General features: G+C 46.8%; 1 protein-coding gene across 2 annotated transcripts in view; it reads left to right on the plus strand.

Moving 5' to 3' along the window:
• SLC12A7 (solute carrier family 12 member 7) overlaps positions 1-20,521 on the plus strand; it is a 574,243-nt gene that overhangs the window by 282,143 nt on the left and 271,579 nt on the right. For both annotated transcript variants that reach the window (XM_040353352.1, XM_040353353.1), the window contains exons 6-7: positions 11,029-11,159; positions 13,802-14,037. In XM_040353352.1, coding sequence (XP_040209286.1) covers positions 11,029-11,159; positions 13,802-14,037 — 367 coding nt within the window. The remainder of the gene's footprint in view (positions 1-11,028; positions 11,160-13,801; positions 14,038-20,521) is intronic.

Raw genomic sequence — 20,521 nt, forward strand, 5'->3', positions numbered from 1 at the left:
GACGCGGGGTTGACGGGCTGGGGGGGAGGGGGGGAGCCGCGAGACTTGGGGGGGATCGGGAGGGGGATACTGAAGGGGCCCCGCATTACACGGAGGTGGCCACCCCCCCTCTGGGGTACACGCCCTGGGGTGGTGGTGGTCGCAACTGTTACCTGGGGGACTGAGTTATGGGGACCAAGGGGCCCCCGAAGGACCCGCTAATGCTCGGGGGATGCCTGAGGGGAGACGTTTTTTCTGTTAGGCAGGGGGTGGGAAATTGGCTCGGAGGTTAGATGGGCCCCCAAAAATCAGGAGGACGATATCCATCGTCCAGGGAGGTCCACGACCACGGGTTTTTTGTTTGCACTTGCTGCACTAATCTGCCTTTTCCAGTTGTATGTACTTAAAGCGGGGGTTCACCCTATCGACGGGAAAAAAAAAAAAAAATTATTTTACCTTAAAATCAGGCATTGTAGCGCGAGCTACAGTATGCCTGTCCCGAATTTTTTACCCCCGTACTCACCTTGTAGTCGTCCATCGAAGATACCGGGGAATGGGCGTGCCTCTGGAGACGGAGGATGATTGACGGCCGGCTCTGGCGCGTCACGCTTCTCCGGAAATAGCCGAAATAGGCTTGGTCTTCACGACGCGTGCGCATAGCCTGTGCGCAGGCGCCGTGAAGAGCCGAGACCTACTCCGGCTGTCTTCGGGGAGAGTGACGTGCCAGGGCCGGCCGTCAATCATCCTCCCTCTCCATAGGCACGCCCATTCCCCGCGGGAGCCGGAATCTACGATGGACGACTACAAGGTGAGTACGGGGTTAAAAAAATCGGGACAGGCATACTGTAGCTCGCGCTACAATGCCTGTCTCGATGGTAAAATCATGGGATTGTGGGTGAACTACCGCTTTAAACTGCTATTTTTGCTGCTGGTTCTGTTAGCATTATTGTTAATATTAGATCATGCCGGTTCATTTACTGTGATCTCATGTTGTACAGGTGTTGGCGCAGACGGGGGGGAGGGTCGGGGGCTCGTTTACTGTCCCTGTTTAGTACATCTCCCCCACCTAGGGCTGCGCTTGTTTCCTGGGGATAACCCAGAGAGCGCTTATAGCTGTATCCGGCTACTTTAGTTAGAAGCTCCTTTGAGGCCCCGTCTGGGACCTTCCCTTTGAGCTCCTTTCCTTCCACCTTTCTCTACCCTTTCCCTCTTCTCCTTCTACCTTTCTGTTCCCTCTTTCCCGCCCTACTCCTCCCCCCCCATCCCCCTAACCTAGACTACTAGTGTACTCCTCCACCAGGGCACATCTGCCCAGCCCCCATCCCCCCCCCCCCACTGCACGAGCATGGAAGTGCTGAAGGTGACGTCGTTTTAACGTCAAGGGCCTTAACACCCCCGAAAAAAGACGCATGATGCTGCAGGACATGCGGCGCATGGGAACAGACGTGGTACTCCTCCAGGAGACGCATTTTAAGAAATCTAACCTACCGCTCCTGAAAAACAGGTTCTTCCCCACGGCACACCACTCTCAATATACGGAGGCTAAGAGTAGAGGCGTCTCTATACTTATTTCCGCGCGGGTGCCTTGGACACACCTGGATACTCTGTCAGACGGAGAGGGACGGTTCCTCTTCCTGAAGGGCAAGATAGGAGACAGATTGGTCACGTTTGCTAACCTTTACGCTCCCAATGCTCAGCAGGATGTTTTCCTGAGAAAATCCTTGATACAGCTCAGGCGTTTTGCGGAAGGCCATTTATTGCTGGGGGGGAGACCTGAACGTATCCCTGATCCCGACTGAAGACACGTCCACTGGAAGGTCATCCTCGACTCGAGATATGCGGAGGCGTATTGACGCTACCCTACACTCGATGCAACTGATAGATGCCTGGCGTCTTATGCATCCTGGAGAGAGGGATTATACCTTTTTCTCCAGGACACACCAAACGTACTCGAGGATCGACTACTTCCTCCTACCACACGGGCACCTAGACGCGGTCCGGGACGTTGAAATTGGCTCGATCACGTGGTCAGACCACGCCCCAGTAACCCTGAGATATTCTCCTTTCTGAGTCCCTGGGAGGTCAGAGGCAACTGTGGAGACTCAACGAGGGGCTCCTACAAAACACTGAGGTCATGACAGACGTCATCGCAGAACTAGGGCACTACTTTTCCACTAATAGTACCCCCGACAGTGACGTGGGCGTAGGGTGGGAGGCACACAAGGCGGTGATCCGGGGGGGTATTCATCAAACACAGCGCGCGACTGAAGAAAGAATGTTCGGCACAATTAGACTTGCTCCTTACTAAGCTACGGACGTTAGAAACCACACATAAACTAACCCCGAGTAGACAAGTCGGCGCGGAACTAGATGTGATTCGCTCACAGATCACGGATCTTCTGCACTTTAAGGCCAAAGCGGCTCTGCAAGACCTGTCGACGCTACACCTATGAGTCGGGTAACAAATGTGGCAAGTTGCTAGCTAACACACTGCGCTCCCGTCGACTGGCCTCCTACATTCCACACGTACTATCCCCTACGGGGCAGAAGCAGTCCACTCCACAGCAGATATCTCGGGAATTTAGGCAGTTCTATAGCTCTCTATACAACCTGACCAAACCCCTCACTCAGGCGGACTCGATACGAGACTACATCACCAAGTCCCTAATGCCCTCTCTACCCACTGAGGCTCGAGACAGCTTAGAAGACCCGGTTACACTACCAGAGATCCAATTGGCACTGAAAAACACCAAACAGGGTAGGGCCCCTGGTCCTGACGGCCTCACCATAGCGTACTACAAAACTCTGCTCCCAACAGTGGGGCAACATATGGTGAGGCTGTTCAATGAGTTGGGCGCCGGGAAATCGTTTCACACCACTACACTGGAGGCCCAAATATCTGTGATTTTAAAAGAAGGTAAAGACCCCGCTTGCTGCGGTAGCTACCGCCCCATATCCCTCCTTAATACAGACCTCAAAATATTCACCAAAATCCTGGCATCTAGACTCCAGGGACACCTCCTGCGTCTTATACATCTAGACCAGGTGGGCTTTGTGCCCACGAGGGAAGCCCGGGAAATACGATTAAGGTGCTTAACCTTCTGCACATGGTGTCCTCCAGTAAAACACCTAGCCTGTTTGTCGGTACGGACGCCGAAAAGGCGTTCGACCGAGTGGACTGGCAGTTTATGATGTCTACCTTGGAGCACATAGGACTGGGAGATAAAATGAGGAGTTGGGTAGCGGCGGTGTACAGTGGACCGACGGCACGGGTGAGGACTAACGGGACGTTATCGGATTCCTTCCCAATAGCTAATGGGACGAGACAGGGGTGCCCCCTGTCACCCCTGCTATTTGCACTATCGCTGGAGCCCTTCCTGTGTCACGTACGGCTGAACCCGGACATTAAAGGCGTACTTACCACAAAAGCACATTATAAAGTTTCCGCATATGCGGACGATCTGCTTTTCACCCTCACGGACCCCGACGACTCACTCCCGGCCCTTTTCCGGGAATTTGATACTTACGGCGAGCTCTCCAATTTAAAAATCAATCGGACGAAGTCAGAGGCCATGGGTATAGGGATCCCACAACAACAGCTAGCCCGGCTTAAAACTGGGTTTAGCCTGAAGTGGACGGAGGTGGCGCTAAAGTACTTAGGGACGCACATCCCCCCTTCCCTCACGCATCTTTACCGACTGAACTTTCCCCCCCTCCTGACGGAGATCCGGAAACTATTGACTCAGTGGACCGGGGGACTGCACTCCTGGGTGGATGCAACATCTTAAAAATGACAATCTTACCCAAATTTTTATACTTCCTACAGGCCCTCCCGATCCACATCCCAGGGGACTATATTAAACAGGTGCACTCCACGTTCATTCAATTCCTCTGGGCGGGGAAAAGATCACGAATACAGAGAACAATTCTCTCCCTCCCTAAGCTACACGGAGGCCTAGCCTTACCGGACATCCGGACCTTCTACCACTCAACACACTTGGTAAGGTTAATCGACTGGTGCCGCCACGGACAAAACAAGTTGTGGACACAGGTCGAGCAAGGTCAGGTCAGAACTCCTTTACACCGTGCCCCGTGGTGCTCAGCTTCACTTCCCTCGACGGTAATGAGACACCCTTTAGTTGGGAACACGATCAAGGTTTGCGAACTCTTTTCGCTCGGCTCTCCCTGACTTCCAGGAACTCTCCTCTCAGACCTATCATTGGACACCCGCTCTTTGAACCGTGCTTACAAGACAGGAGATTCCTTGACCTCGGAAGAGCCGGTCTTCTGCAGGCGTCCCACTTTAGCTTGGGGGGGAGGTGGAGATCGGCAGCGGAACTGACAGACCCGGACGGCGCCTACCGCCTTGACTTTTTTAGAGCGAACCAGCTGACCCACTTCTTGAACAGCATACCAGCCCCACCGGCTGGACAGACACCACTGACAGAATTGGAGGAGCTGTGCGAGGAGACTGGAGTGCTCCCACACGCTCTTTCCGTGCTTTATGCCATGTTGATCACCCCCTCCGGAGACTACCAGATACGGGCCCTGGCAAAATGGGAAAATGATCTAAATACGCGGTTCCCGCCCACCACGAAACAGACCATAATCCGCTTCGCGCACAAATCATCCTTGTGCGCGAAAACTCAGGAGACGAATTACAAGGTTCTTACCCGCTGGTATAGGACCCCAGACCTCCTAAAGAGACTGTTCCCCAACACTTCCAACGCCTGCTGGAGATGCCAGCGGGACAGGGGCACCTTGCTCCACGTCTTCTGGGCCTGTCCACGGATCAGGGGCTTCTGGGGAGAGGTACGCCGGATCACACAAAAATTTACAGGGTACGTTGTCCCGGATGACCCGGCCTACTTCCTCCTGCACGCAACCAATATACCACCGGGAGTCTATAAGACATCAGTGGTGCGCCACCTTTTGGACGCAGCCAGGGCCTGCGTGCCTCTCCGCTGGAAGTCCCCTCACCCTCCGACTGTTGCTCTCTGGCTGAATAGAGTGGACGAGATCAGCCGAATGGAGGACCTGGTCCTCTCCAGCCAACAGCGCCAGGAGACATACTCTGAGACATGGCAGCTGTACAACATTTTTAAATATTCAGACGAAGGTCAGAGCCTCCGAGAAGTTGACTGCCCGATCTCTACTCAGCCGCAGGTATAATGCCTGTTGGCCTATTCTAGACATGTAGAATATCCGGAAACGGATTAGATACACCTTACGCCCTTCGGGGCGCTTTACACCGACCCTGCTCGTGCAACCCCCCCTCCTTTTACTATACCTTTTTCTACACCTCTCTACTCTACTCTCTAACCTTTACCCTTCGTCCTTTACTGAAAACGGAAAATGGTCCTGGAGGCCAGTCCGACCGGAATGCGCTATCAAGGCATGAGGAGATAGCTTTGAACGCTGGGGGACATATCCCCTCCAGGGCTTAAGTTACACTTTGACGCCTCACCGAAATAATGTTTATTTATGTATGGACCCATGTACAGATTTGTATATGTATACATGCTCTATTATCTCTGCTGTTATTATTGTATACTGATGGTCCGTGTGGACTGGTTTCTTTGCTGATAAATAAAAAATAAAAAAAATAAAAAGTTGCAACTCCTCCGTTGAGGAGCTCTGTTTTTTTTGTTGGGGTGAAGTTTGTTTTAATGCTGTTCCCACTCCTCTTTTTTTTTTTTTTACACTGCTTTGGGATGTCCAACTTTGTCAAGAGAGTGCTATGTCCATTCATGAAGGAAAGAGAAAATAGGATTACTGTACTCACCGTAAAATCCTTTTCTGAGTTCCTGGACGGACACCGCACCCACCCCTCCTCCTTTTTTTATGTTTGTACTGCTTTTTGACAAACTGAGCTGCTACATGCAGGGAAAGGAGTTGTACCTAGAGGTACCACCCCCGGGGCGGTACTGTACAGTTTTTGACGTGTTTAAACATTTTAACCTGTTTCTGCTTAGTCCTCTCCTGGTTGAAGGCTGAATACCCACTTTGTCAAGAGTGCTGTGTCTGTCCATGAACTCTGAGAAAAGATCAGATTTTTCTCTAGGCAGAAACTCTTTGAACATTGAGAGAGAGCGAGAAAGCTATTGGCATACATGGCTCAGTGAGGATAAACCTCCAGTGGTGATCTCTCTGCGAAACCCATCAAATGAGATGATAACCAAACCTACAGCAGTAACTGCAATGTTTCACAGGTTTTTTAGTTCCCTATACACCACCACTACATCCAATGATTGTCAACACCCATTGATCGCTTCTTAGAAGAATTCGCTTTCCCACAACTGACCTCAGCCCAGATAGAAACACTTGAAGCGCCACTAATGACCAAGAAGATAGCAACGGCAATATCCAGCTTTGCTAGATCCAAGTCCCCTGGATCCGATAGGCTACCCATCAAATTTTATTCACAATGTTTCTTACACAGAATGACCTCGCAATGTTTTACGGAGGCCACCATCGAACCCATGTTACTATTGGACAACCACCCCTATAACACTGACTCTGATGCTCCCGATGAGACGCACCAAATCCGTGATCTGGAGACTAGACGACTCCCTACTGTTAGATTCGGATAACACCCTAAAATTATCTGAGCACCTTTCCCAATATTTCACAGAAAATGAGTATATCCCCTACCGTTATGTGGGCCGCCCATAAATATGTCATTAGAGGGGAACTTATCTCTTTGGCGGCCAAAAGAATCAAGCTCAGGAAGGCCCGTATTGTGAAATTGTCCAACCGTACAATTACTTGAACACGCACATAAACTTGCCTTAGCCAACCAAAGTTTCACTGGTCTTTTTCAAGCAAGGCAGGAATTACTGGAGGAACTCCAAATAACATTAAAACGTAAATATGCACTCACCCACAAATTTATTTTATGAGTTTGGCTATAAGGCGGGGAAGCTACTCACGAAGGTCCTACAAAAAAAAAGACCCACACCATACACACTATTACGACCCCCACCAGTGTCACTATAACCAAAACAGAAGACATAGCTAAACAATTTGTGCAGTACTTTTCTAAACTGTACAACTTACCCAAGACAAGCGCACATGACCGTTCGGGGATTATTAATGATTTTTTTTATCCAAATATAGCCCTTCTCCACTTCCCCCAGAAGATATGACTGACCTAGACCTACCTATTTCGTCTGAAGAGGCCCTATGGGCTTTAAAACAATTAAAAGCAGGCAAGAGCCCAGGCCCGGACGGCCTACCGACCAGCTATTATAAATCCCTCTTTGACATACTGATCCCTAAATTCGTAAAAGCATTTAATGCTCTTCCCTCCCCCCCCCAACTAATACTGATATATTTTGGAAGCCCACATTATCCTGATTGCAAAACTGGGTAAAGATGCCACTTTTGTCTCCAATTACCTTCCCATCTTTCTACTTAACGTAGACGTGAAGCTCTACGCAAAAATACTGGCAAACCGTCTGCTCCCATTGCTCCTCAAATGAATCTCAGTTGACCAGGTCGGCTTTATCCCTGGCAGAGAAGCCAGGGACAACACCACGAAAGCCATAAACATACACCATTGGCTAACCTCTACGGCGACTAAAGGCTTCTTTCTCTGCCTGGATGCGGAGAAGGCGTTTGACGGGGTGGCATGGGACTATATGTCCGTTACATTATGCACATTGGGGCTGCCAACACGCCTTCTCCAAGGACTGAGAGAGAATACAGATGTTAAAGGGATTGACATTAACCACAAACAATACAAAATTGCTGCTTATGCAGATAATATACTTATGTTTCTTTCAGATCCCATAACTACCATCCCCAACCTTCTTAAAGATTTCACATTATTTAAAAAACTTTTCAATTTACAGATTAATTTTGGTAAATCTAAAGCGCTCCCGACAATGGTCTCCCTCTGCCAACAGAATTTCCCTTTTAGCTGGGAGCCTCACAAAATAACATACTTGGGCATTAATGACAAGGGTGGGGGTGTAATGGCGCTTGCAACAGGATCTAATTAAAACTAAATACCAATAACGATTTCCATAATGTGAATAAGTTGTCAGGAAAATGTGCTCCACTGGTTCCTGTGTAAAATGTGTTCCACTCTGAATAAAATCAAATACCCACCCAACATTAACCGGGTAATGCGGAGAGTAATAAGAGTGGATAAATGATGATAAAAAAGACAAATGTGCCAGTAACCCGCACAATATTAATAGCGAGTGATCTGGAATCGTTCAGATAAAATTAACAAGCAGTAGCTATCTTCATAAACATATAACATATATAGTGCAAATATGCAAATGAGCTCAAACCAATCCAAAGTGCATAGTGCAATAAATGAATAATATCCATAAAAGTGAAAAAAACATCAAAAAGTGGAAGAAATATAAATAATAAAATTTCAATCCATGCATAAAAGTGAAAAAAATTCAATCCATAAATGACTGCAGTGAAAAATGTCCCATATAATTCACCAAGGAATTAAAAAAAAAAATATCAAGAAATGTCAATATAAAATATATATATATATATATATATATGAAACGTGTCCAGTGCAATAATAACGTGAAAATGAAAAACAATCCAATCCAATAGTCAAGAACACAATATCAAACAAAGAATGAATGAATATAAAGTGCATCTGTGCTTCACTTCTATTAAGATTCCATGATGAGTGCTTCAGTGCAAAGTAAAAAACGTGCTTCCAAAATGACAGACTCCAAACCTTTCCACAGTGCAGTAGTGAAGATGGAAATAGTTAATACAAGCCCCTTACCTTGAAGCGGCTTGTATGTAAGCCTTATAACATGTAAATGAAGGATGTCCCACAGCCAGCCTTCCGTTCTTACACTGCATAAACAGAGACCTGATCCCAGCAATGGCACTCAAAAAGAACACAAGGAGGCTTCCATAGCGTAAGACCATTCACAATTTAATGAGTAAAAACAGTTAAAACACTTACAGACAGAGCTGTATAAACAGCGTGTAGTACGATCGGGTCTCCACTCTGCGGCCACGAGCGGATGAAGTCACCAGCAATCCTCCTCTTCCTCACGCGTATCGTAACGAACACACATTACTTAATCATAGGATTTGGGCATTAAACTCCTGACTGAATTATCTGAAATTTACGCCAAAAACTCACTCAAGAAAATTCAGGGAGATTTGCTCAATTGGAACAAAGGCCCGTTCTCGTGGTTTGGCAGGGCGGCAATTTTAAAGATGAACGTTCTCCCCAGTCTGCTATACCTGCTGCAAGCCATCTCGATCAAACCCCCCCTCTCCTTCTTTGCCTCCTTTAAAAGAATGTGCAGATCCCTTCTATGGTCTGCACAATCCCCTAGGCTGAGCTGGGATAAACTAAAACTTCCTAAGCGGAAAGGTGGAATAGGACTTCCAGATCTAGGCACATACTACAGGGCCTGCCAGCTCACAAGGATTGTGGATTGGCACGTACACAAAACTGATAAAGATTGGATCCAGGTTGATAACGCCTTTACTTGGGTACCACTATATCACCTTCCCTTGATCGATCCCTAAAACTAGCTCCAGCCACCTGCTAATAGGTCCCACACTGCTAAATTTTATAGAGGCATGTTGGACTTTCAACATGACCCCTTTCCCTGGGCCCATGATGCCTCTTATCCAAAATCCTGACTTCCCATCTGACCTTCTTGCCAAAGACTCAACTGTACACCCCATTGGCCCATCGGTCAGAGGACACCAGTTCATTGACAAAGTACTCCTTTAACACCCAGCCTTGTCCTCCAAATTCCCAAACTTTCACATACCCTGCTTCAAATTCCTTCAACTCTCTTCTATAGTGTCCCACCTCTCTCCCACTGGCACAGGGATCTCACCCCTTTCGAACACCAGACAAGAACCACAACATTTTCCCAAGCATTCCCCCATTATGCTGGAGATGCAACTCGGCTACAGGTTCCCTTATCCATATATGGTGTCCGCTGATGCAAACATTCTGGAGAGAGGTACATGATCAAATTGTATGTATCACTACTTACACCCCAGACTTCACCCCAGCGCAGTATCTACTACACTACACGTCTCTACCATGGTCTACTTATCGTAAATCTTACGTTGCACCTCATTAATGCGGCCACCCCATGCGTACCTGTACAATGGAGAAGCGTTAACCCCCCCCCCCCCCCACTATCGATGAATGGCATTCCCGAGTTGACAAAACAGCAGAAATGAAAAGGCTCATTCATCAAGCTAAAGACACCCACACTAAGTTCCGAAACACCTGGGCATGCTGGACACACTACAGAGACTCCTTGGTGGCTGATTCCCCACGAGTAGCACCTATGCCACCAGTGGGCATAGACAGGGTTGTTGTCCACCAGGCTCCGTGAGACCTCCGTCACGCCTACACCTCCCCCCCTTACTTACTGTGCTCATTTGATTACACTACACTGTTATATGCAGAATTTCTTGAATTTTATGTTCTACCTCCTTTCCGGTTTTGTTATGTACTGTATGAATGATATCATTACCTCTCATAGTATAACTCTGTCAACGTTTAATTTTTTTTATAAAACATAAAAAAAATAAAAAACCTGAACGGACATAAACGGATGTAAATGGATAATGTCTGTTTGCATCCGTTTCTTTATCTCCCTTTTTAGGCAAGAATTTTTTTTTTTTTTTCTTCTACTTTTTTTTTCCACCTATGATTGGTTTGTGCTACAACTAAAACACGGATGTAGACATAAGCTGAACTGATGTAAACTGAGCTAAACTGAACCGAAAAACTGATGTAAACTGAATCATTTTTTTCTGGGCAAAAAACATGACTGAACGGATGACACCCACATGAAAGGACCCCTAAGCAGAATTATTTTTGGCTAGCTTCCTTGTTTGTTTCCATGTACTTTATTTTAAATATAGCTAACTTTGTATATTCTTGTTTTCAACTTGATCACTGTATCTATATTACTGTAAAAAGTTTTTTCTATTTTTTGGTGACGAGTTTAAAATGTAATGGGGGGGAAAAAATATACAAAAATATTAAAACACTTTTGGATTTGCCTTTCACAGCTGGTGGATCATATTATATGATTTCAAGATCTTTAGGTCCAGAATTTGGAGGAGCTGTAGGACTTTGCTTTTATTTGGGCACCACTTTTGCTGGAGCTATGTACATTCTTGGAACAATTGAAATCCTCTTAGTAAGTGTGTTTTATTTTAATGTTTCATTGTGAAAAGACTTGGAAAAATATGCATGAGATTTTGTCTGCCAAAATGTTAAACCAGTTTTGTTTTTCTCAGACAATTGCAGCTCTTTACTGATGCAGAGCATCAGTGCAAAATACGCTAGAACAGTAGGTGAAGTAAGAGTTAACAGAAACCATTGGGGCATTTACTATAGATGAAAATAGTTTTTGGTCAGATCAGGACTTTCATCCCCACCCTAATGTTTTCATCGTAGTATATGCATTAAAGCTCAAGTTTAAACCTGCTCTTATTTTGCCTTCCCTGTTTTCTACCATCCTCCTTCATCCATACGCTAACCTAATTTAATTACTCATCTTTATTTTAAAGTTACACCTTTGTTTGTCAGAAAGCACAATTTTTGTTTATAAAACTTGGTTTTATTCATAAATACATTCTATATCAGAGGAGCTAAATCGGTGTCTGTAGTGCATGTGCAAACCTTGATGGCATAAATAGTAACCTGTTATTTGATTTTTACTCCAGGAGTATATAATGGGTTTGACAAGTCTAGAGAAATGCCTAAATAATGCATTGCAATTTAACTAAACCCATTAGATTTTATTTAACTAAAATGTACTGGAAATTTACTAAAATACGACTAAAACAATTCAGATGTAAAAAAAATACTAAAACGGCACTTTAGTCAAGACTATGGGGTTGGTTAAATCCACTGTTCACTAGAAATGCACTCCAAGTGCAATTGGAAGTGCAGTCTGTAGATCTGAGGGGAAGACATAAAATGAGGGGAAGCTCTGCTAAATTTTATCATCCAATCATGTGCAATCAAAAATACTGTATTTTATTTTCCTTGTATGTCCCCCTCAGGTCTACAGCGACTGCACTACCAAGTGCAATTGCAGTGCGCTTGTAGTGCACAGTGGATTTGCCTTTAGTAAATAAACCTCCCTGACTAAAACTGAATTGAAATATGACATCAAAAGTAACACTGGCTGTAAATGGCTTTCTGAAAGCCTCACCGCATCTTACCCCTGTACTTTTTTCAAGAGCCCTCAGCCCTGGAGCATACATAGGATTAGCTCCTGGGAGGATCTGCTAATATTAAAATGCCTTTTATAAGCAGGTGTCATTCTGGGGGAGAGTGGGCATCCCTAGACAGACTACATATGCATACAGACTTCCCTAAGTAATGCCCACATGTGGTACTGAGCCTCCATTATTGAAATGACTAATCCATTAAATACATGGGACAGACCAGGGACAAGTCTGGAGAGGAAGGGGTCCAATAATGCTGGACACCCTCCAGCCCTGAAATGAGGTGGGCTCTATATGACTGGCTATGGCTTCTAATGCACACTGTGAGTAGCTCAGTGTATGGTGGAATCAGCTTAAACCTCCTCCTGTCCGCGCTATAGCCGAATGACGGTTTCAGCAAAGGCCTTAATTGCCAGAAGGCCTATGACGTCCTCCTGTGCATGAGCGGTCTGTGATCACTGAGTCTGAGACCCGACTGATCACAGATCGGAGTAAGGGGTGTAAACAGTGATGTAAATGGTAGATCAGTAATCTCTCACGCTGTCACCGATCACTGGCTTCTGTCAGAGGGACATCGGTCCCTCACACAGAGAGCCGCGGCTGCCTCATCTGTGCCCACCACTGCCACCTACCTTTGCCCACCAGTGCCTCTGATCAGTGTCACCTACCAGTGCCACCCATCAGTGATCATCAGTGCCACCTTAGCAGTGCCCACCAGTGCAGCCTATCAGTGAAGCCCTATTGGCGCACATCAATGAAGGAGATAAATTACCTGTTTTCAAAACAAAAACAAAAACAAAAAAACTTTCATAGTTTAAGTGGAGCTGGATTAGAACCCTTTTCAAGTTTTTATTGCTACCTCTGCTGCCATTAGGAAGACTCACGCTCGCCATTTGTCCTGTGTACTGTTATCAAAAGTAAAAGAAAATACCAAATTTATGTTGTACCCAGAACAGTAATAGAGCGGAAATCATCTAATGGGGTCACTAGTTCTGGTGAACTGGGGGACCCTAAGATTCCCTTCATTTGCACGGATTTCCTCTCCCTTCCTGTTCTCTCTATGGAACAAGAAGTGAGGGTAAATATCCCCAACGAGACACAGATGACAAATTTTTTTTTAAAATTACAAGGGTTATAACTTTCCCTTACTCTATTCAAAATTAAATAAAAAACGTTTTGCCTATAGTTCCACTTTAAGGAGTGTCTGTTTTAGGTATGAAACTATCATTGTATGTTTTTGAATTGTTTTCCAATGTGCAGCCATCTTTCTAAATATATGAGCTCCTTTTGATTTGATTTGTGATTGAGGTTGGCATATATACATAATGACCAACCTTTGCACCATGTTTTTTTATCAATTTGTGTCTGATCACAGAATCGTTCTGCATTTGTATGCTGACCTCCTTACTTATAGAGTTTAACAGATGTGTACAAGTTAAACCTTGTCTGTGTGCATAGAGCCATGGTTTTTATGCAGCCGCTTTAAAACTGAAGGGAAAGTGAAAAAAACTTTAAAGTTTGCTAGTTAAGTTTGACACTTTAAAGATAATTGACTATTTGAAAATGTGAAAATAATACTTTGTATATATTTTTTTTTCTACAGACTTATATATCACCCAATGCTGCCATATTCCCAATAGAAAAAGATAATCCTCAAGCCATGTTTAACAACATGAGAGTTTATGGGACATGCATAATTGCCATAATGGCTATAGTAGTATTTGTTGGTGTTAAGTATGTAAACAAACTTGCTTTAGTATTTCTTGCCTGTGTGATTCTGTCCATTCTGGCCATATATGCTGGAGTAATCAAATCTGCATTTGATCCACCAGATTTTCCGTAAGTAAAATGTATTTCCATGTTCCATTTTTCTGTACCACGTTTCCAGTTTAGTGTTTTATTTTTCTTTAATTGGCATGGCACTCACCATTATTTGTATATGCTAGCAAAAATGTAAAATTGAGTTAATAAAAATAGAAAGGGGGAGTTAATCAGCCCAGGTATGACACTTTGGTATGTCAGTAAACCACACTGCCAGTACACAGACCTCACCTGTCACAACTAAGGCATGATTTTATAAGTCTGAATACAACTGCCATTATGTCATATGTGGACAACTTGTAAATCCCTTGATGAGCGCTAACCATGCACTTGGCAAATTGTCTAAAGTTATTACCAGTAATGTGCTCAACATTATCCTAGCAGAATGATGTATGTTTTCATTACATAGCTTGCAAAGTGCTCAAATGTTCCTACCATGATTCTGGTAATCCATGTAGTTAGCATGTCCATGGAAGAGCAATTTAGGAGGTCAGCTTTGTCCTGGCAGAGATCTCTGCATAGCACGACCTTTGCAAAGTACCAAGTCCTTGGCAAAGTGACAAGTGTGCTCACTATGTCCCTGGTTCTTTATAGGTGCTCAGTGCATCTCTTGCAAAGTGCTCAATGTTTTTACTATGTTGTGTCTTTTTTTTATTATTATTTTTTTTTTATTTTTATTAAAGGAAAACTGGCCCAAAATCGTAAATGAAAATAATTTTAATTTCTCTTTCGTTCATGGACGGACACAGCCTTAATCTTGAGTTAGTGGGTATTCGCCATCCTTTAGGAGTTGACTAGGCAGAAACTTATATATAAAAGGTTAACTTATCATACACCCTATAGCCCCGCCCAGGGGGCGGACCCTCTGGGTATAACCCCTCTCTCATTTTTTTTCTGCCTAGTTTCAGGAGAAGACATGGCTCCCTTCAGGCCCATGGCTTGGAGGCTGTTAGTTCAAGATTCTGGATTTTTTTTTCCTGCGATCTTCGATCAACTGCCGACTGGGCGACAGGCTGGATCCTAGATCCTTGTATTCTTCCCAGTTTCGACCATTAAACGCGTGCCGACCGTAGCTGCGCGCTGGGTCGTCCAGGACATGCCCGTTGCTCTACGGGTGGCCGGTGAGCTATGTGCTCCAGGGCTTGCATAAAGACCAGTCTACAGGGCCGTGTCGCAGTAGCCTGGCCGACAGTCATCCCTGTTACCATGCGGAAGATGCACTGTCCAGGATGCTCCAGCATAAAACCACAGGAGGGTAAGTACTACTACCTTGCTTCGGCAAAAAAACAGAGCTGGGCATCCCCGGAGAGGTGAGTAAAGGGCTCTATATTTCCCTTTTCCCCTCCTTCCCCTTCCCTCCTCCCTAAACTGCTGAGGTTGGGGTTGCCCTGGGGAGCTCCACCTGAGAACCAATATAAAGTATAAGTGCATATATATTGCTTACTTGTGTCCATGTTGTCAGCTGCTGCTTCCCTTTTTCAATATAGAGAGCTGCATAAGAGATTCTGCTGCTGTGTGTCTGGCGACCATTTTTTCTGTGACCATGCTGGATTGTTTGTATACCTGGCGGCCATTTTCCTGTAGCCACTGTTGGCCTCTACTCAGAGCTCGGCGGCCATACTTCTGGAGTTTATATGCACTACGGTGGCCATTTTCTTGTAGCCGCCCAGCGCTGGAGGTGTTGCTTACACGGCGCCCAATGGGGGCTGTACCACGTCTCCTGGCCGCTCAGCGGCCTGCGCGGTGCGTCCCAAGAAGGGCGCTTAGAATGGCTATCCTCCGGCAGCATTTCCCCATGAAACTGGGGCCTCTAGCATCCCGCTCGGCAGCCATTTTTTGTAGCCCATACAAGTATTACAGCACTGGCGGCCATGCTTTTGGGGCCTTAGTATGCTTGACCTGACAGTTATATTCAGCGGACAAGAAGCAGCTCAGCTAAACAGCACTGCACTGCTGGTTCCAGGGTGGTGAGTCCTCTGGGGGGGGTACTCCTCATCTCTGCTGCAGTTAGGAGGGTGGGTTGTCCACCTTGCTTGGAATCCCTATGTCAAGCATGTGGGCAGCATGGTGTCAGAAACGGATATTTTTTTTCCCTGAAACATCTGAGCTGGCAATTGATGCCCCTGTACCCGATGTATCGGTGGACGCTATGTCGGCAATCCTAGATGCCTTCATTGCCAAGGTGGAATCAGCGCGTGGAAGAACGGGGGCTAGAAAGCACCCCCTCCCCCGCCATCTTCTGGGGACAACTCGGATACGGAGCCAGGTCTAGCTACCCTCCAACCTCCAGCTACTACCGGCTCGTCGGGAAGCCCTAGATGGGACAGTTCAAGACCTGCTGGAACGCGGGGTGGTTATTCCTGTCCCCGTACAGGATCGGTTTCAGTGGTTTTACTCCAATCTGTTCATTGTACCAAAGAAGGAGGGCGTTAGTCCTATCCTGGACCTCAGTGCCCTCAATTGCTTTGTGAAGGTACAAGGTTTCCAGATGGCATCAATCCGCTCTGTCGTTACTACCCTCCAGCCGGGGGACTTTCTGGCATCCTTGGCACAAAGCATCAGAAACTTCTGCGCTTTGCGGTCGGGGAAGACCACTTTCAGTTTGTGGATCTCCCCTTTGGCCTGGCATCGGCACCAAGGGTCTTCACCAAGGTGCTTGCCCCAATTCTCGCCCTACTAAGACAACGTGGCATTGTTATCGTGGGCTACTTGGACGACCTGCTTCTGAGGGCTCCTTCAGCGTCAGAATTAGAGGAGAGCATGTCTATAACATGTCAGACCCTCAGACATTTTGGGTGGCTTCTGAACATTCAGAAATCAGTAATGATACAGACTCAATGCCTAGTGTATCTGGGATTGATCCTGGACTCCTCAGAGGCAAGGGTGTTCTTTCCTGTGGAAAAATTGCAGACCCTTCTGACTGCGGTGCGGCAGTTGACGTCCCAGAAATGGTCGTCACTCCGTTTCTGCATGCGAGTTCTGGGCCTCATGGTGGCCTCCTTCGAGGCGGTACCATATGCGCAATCTCACACACGAGTATTACAGAAGAAAATTCTGTCCAGATGGGACAAGTGCCCATCATCCCTGGATTATCAGATCCGGGTGAGCCACCTGGTCAGGGCCTCCCTGGTTTGGTGGCTGACCTCACCGGCACTTCAGCCCGGGAAGTCGTTTCTTCCTTATCACTGGACAGTCATCACGACGGACGCCAGCCTTATCGGGTGGGGGGGAGTCTGGGGGGTCCAGTCGGCCCAGGGTCGGTGGTCCGCGGAGGATTCCCACCTGCCGATCAATGTCCTGGAGCTTCGCCGCATGGTCTCAGAGACTACAGGGGCACCCAGTCAGGATCCAGTCGGACAACTCCATGGCGGTGGCATATGTCAACCATCAAGGAGGAACAAGAAGCTTGGCTGCAGTGTCAGAAGCTGCCCACATTCTAAGGTGGGCAGAAAGGCGCATACCGGCACTGTAGGCCATATACATTCTGGGTGTGGAAAACTGGCAGGCGGACTACCTGAGTCGCCAGTTGTTGGACCAAGGAGAATGGTCTCTGCACCCGGAGGTGTTTCAGCTCCTTTGCCCAAGATGGGGCACGCCAGACGTAGATCTCCTGGCGTCTTGACTCGATCGGAAGGTATTGAGGTTTGTGGCCAGGTCGAAGGACCCATGGGCAGACGCCACAGATGCGTTAGTGGCACCGTGGAGTCCGTATCGGCTAATCTTTGCCTTCCCTCCTCTAAAGCTCCTGCCTCTTCTACTTCACAGAGTAGAGGCAGAAGGGATTCCAATGATCCTAATCGCCCCGGATTGGCCTCGGCGCCCTTGGTACGGCAAACTAGATGCGGCTAGTAGCAGACGTCCCTTGGCGTCTACCGCAGAGAAAGGACCTGTTGTCACAAGGTCCCATACTGCATCCTACTTTACAGTCGCTGGCTTTAACAGCATGGCTATTGAAAGCCAGGTACTAAGAGATCGGGGCCTATCGGATTCGGTAATTTCTACCATGAGAACGGCTAGGAAGTTATCCTCTAGAAGGATTTATTATCGCACTTGGAGAGCTTACTTAGCGCTTTGCAAAGAAATTAAGTGGAATCCACAAACTTATTTTGTGTCCAGGATACTGCTGTTCTTACTGCGCGGGGTGGACCAAAAGCTTGCCTATCTGCCCTGGCTGTTTTATTTCAGCGACCCCTGGCGACTCACTCTCTGGTGAGAACTTTTGTACAGGGGGTTCGGCATGTGGCCCCTCCGGTTCATCCTCCACTACCTCCGTGGGACCTAAACCTAATTCGCTCGGTGCTTCAGAAGGCACCGTTGGAAGAAATTAGGGAGATTTCCTTATTGACACTTTCTCAGAAGGTGGTCTTTTTGGTGCCGGTCATGTCAGTTAGACGAGTCTCTGAGCTGGCCGCCTTATCATGTAGGGCTCCCTACCTAATCTTCCACAAGGATAAGGTGGTGCTGTGTCCGCAGCCATCTTTTCTACCTAAGGTCATCTCGGCCTTCCATCTCAATGAGGACATTGTACTTCCATCCTTGTGTCCTAACCCGTCGCACCCTAGGGAGACGGCGTTGCATTCCTTGGACGTTGTCCGAGCCCTGAGAGTATATTTAGCTGCTACTGCTCCGTTTCGGAGGTCAGACTCACTGTTTCTTTCGTGGCTGGGCCCAAGAAGGGCCTAGCAGTCTCATTGGCCACCATCTCTAGGTGGATCCGACAGACAGTAATTCAGGCTTACGCCATACGGCACATTCGACCAGGGCAATAGGTGCCTCCTGGGCTTTCCCACATCAAGCGTCTGTTTGCCAGGTGTGTAAGGTGGCGACTTGGTCGTCCGCTCACACTTTCACCAAATTCTATAAGGTTGATGTGAGTGCATCTTCGGATGCTTCTTTCGGCCGCAAAGTTTTGCAGGCGGCTGTTTTGAGTTGCAACTCCTCAGTGGAGGAGCTCTGTTGTTTTGGGGTGAAGTTTAATTTTTTGCTGTTCCCACCCCTCATTTTTTGACAATGCTTTGGGACGTCCCACTAAATCAAGATTAAGGCTGTGTCCGTCCATGAACGAAAGAGAAAATAGGATTTTATGCTCACCGTAAAATCTTTCTCTGAGTTCATGGACAGACACAGCACCCTCCCCTCCTTTTTATGTTTGTACTACTTTTTGACGAACTGATCTGCGAGATAGAGAGAGGGGTTATACCCAGAGGGCCCGCCCCCTGGGCGGGGCTATAGGGTGGTATGATAAGTTAACCTTTTATATATAAGTTTCTGCCTAGTCAACTCCTAAAGGAAGGCTAATACCCACTAAGTCAAGATTAAGGCTGTGTCCGTCCATGAACGAAAGAGAAAGAGATTTTACGGTGAGCATAAAATCCTATTTTTAGCTGTATATTTATTGCTACTGCCATAACCTTTCCACCAAAGAACAACCCAAATACAATTTTCTTACTCCTGACTATCGCAGCAATACCACGTATGTGTGTGTTCCTTGTTTGTATCCAAAATACAGCCCAAAAACAAAAGTGCACTTTTTGTTTTTCGTACCTAAAACACTGATCCTAATAAAAAAAAAAAAAAAAAAACTGACCTTGACCTTTGCCATTGACCCACAAACTAACCCTGGCACTGACCTAAATCTATCTCGGTGTATATGTAGCGCTGGCCCTGACTTCAAAAGACTTAATGGTGACCTCCAGAATCAGGGAGAGCTGACATCCCTCCTTGTAGAGTGGGTTACTAGGCATAGTGGGTGTAAGATGGAATGATTGGGCGCCAGTCACCATTTGGATGCGAACAGAAGAGATTTATTGTCTCTTTTAACAACAACTGGAGGAAAGAGGGTTAGAGCCAGGACACCCTTAGGCAGATGCAATGGTAATTGGCAGACTCTGAGATAAAATAGGCAGACAGCTATACATGTTAAGGGCCTGCTGTCTCCTATGGCAACTGAACTTGCAACAGTCAATAGTGATCATTACATGTAACTCACAGTAACTTGGTATAGATCTTTTCTTACATCTCAGTGTCCCACTGTAGATCTTCACTCACTGAGCTCCCAGTCTGACTAGACTTGAAGGTCCCAGTCGTCGCTGGATCCACAGCTAACACGTTGTATACTCCTTCAGTGTCACCAATCCACCCCCCCCCCCCGCGCACGCTGACCCGCTGGGCATTTGCTGAAGCTTTCCCACTTCACCATCCCCGGCTAGTGAAAAAGGCTGCTCTGGTGGTACTTTCAGACTTCCATAAACTGGCCTCTGATAACAGGAAGGATGGTCCCTTAGCGGTGACTGCTTTCCCTCTACCTCTGGCCTTAATCCGTGATTGCCGCTGGCAACTGGAATGATTTGTTTCCGATAGCAACAACTTGGTTACCCGTCTGGCTGAACCTCTGCAACTTGGTCGGACTCCAAGCCTGAAGTCCCAATAGGCCTCAGACAGCCTAGCAACCAGGTTCTCCCAGGATAGGCCTCAGACTTTTGGCCTAAAAACCCAGGGCAAT

This window comes from Rana temporaria, chromosome 5, assembly GCF_905171775.1.
Source record: "Rana temporaria chromosome 5, aRanTem1.1, whole genome shotgun sequence".
Lineage (NCBI taxonomy): Eukaryota > Metazoa > Chordata > Amphibia > Anura > Ranidae > Rana > Rana temporaria.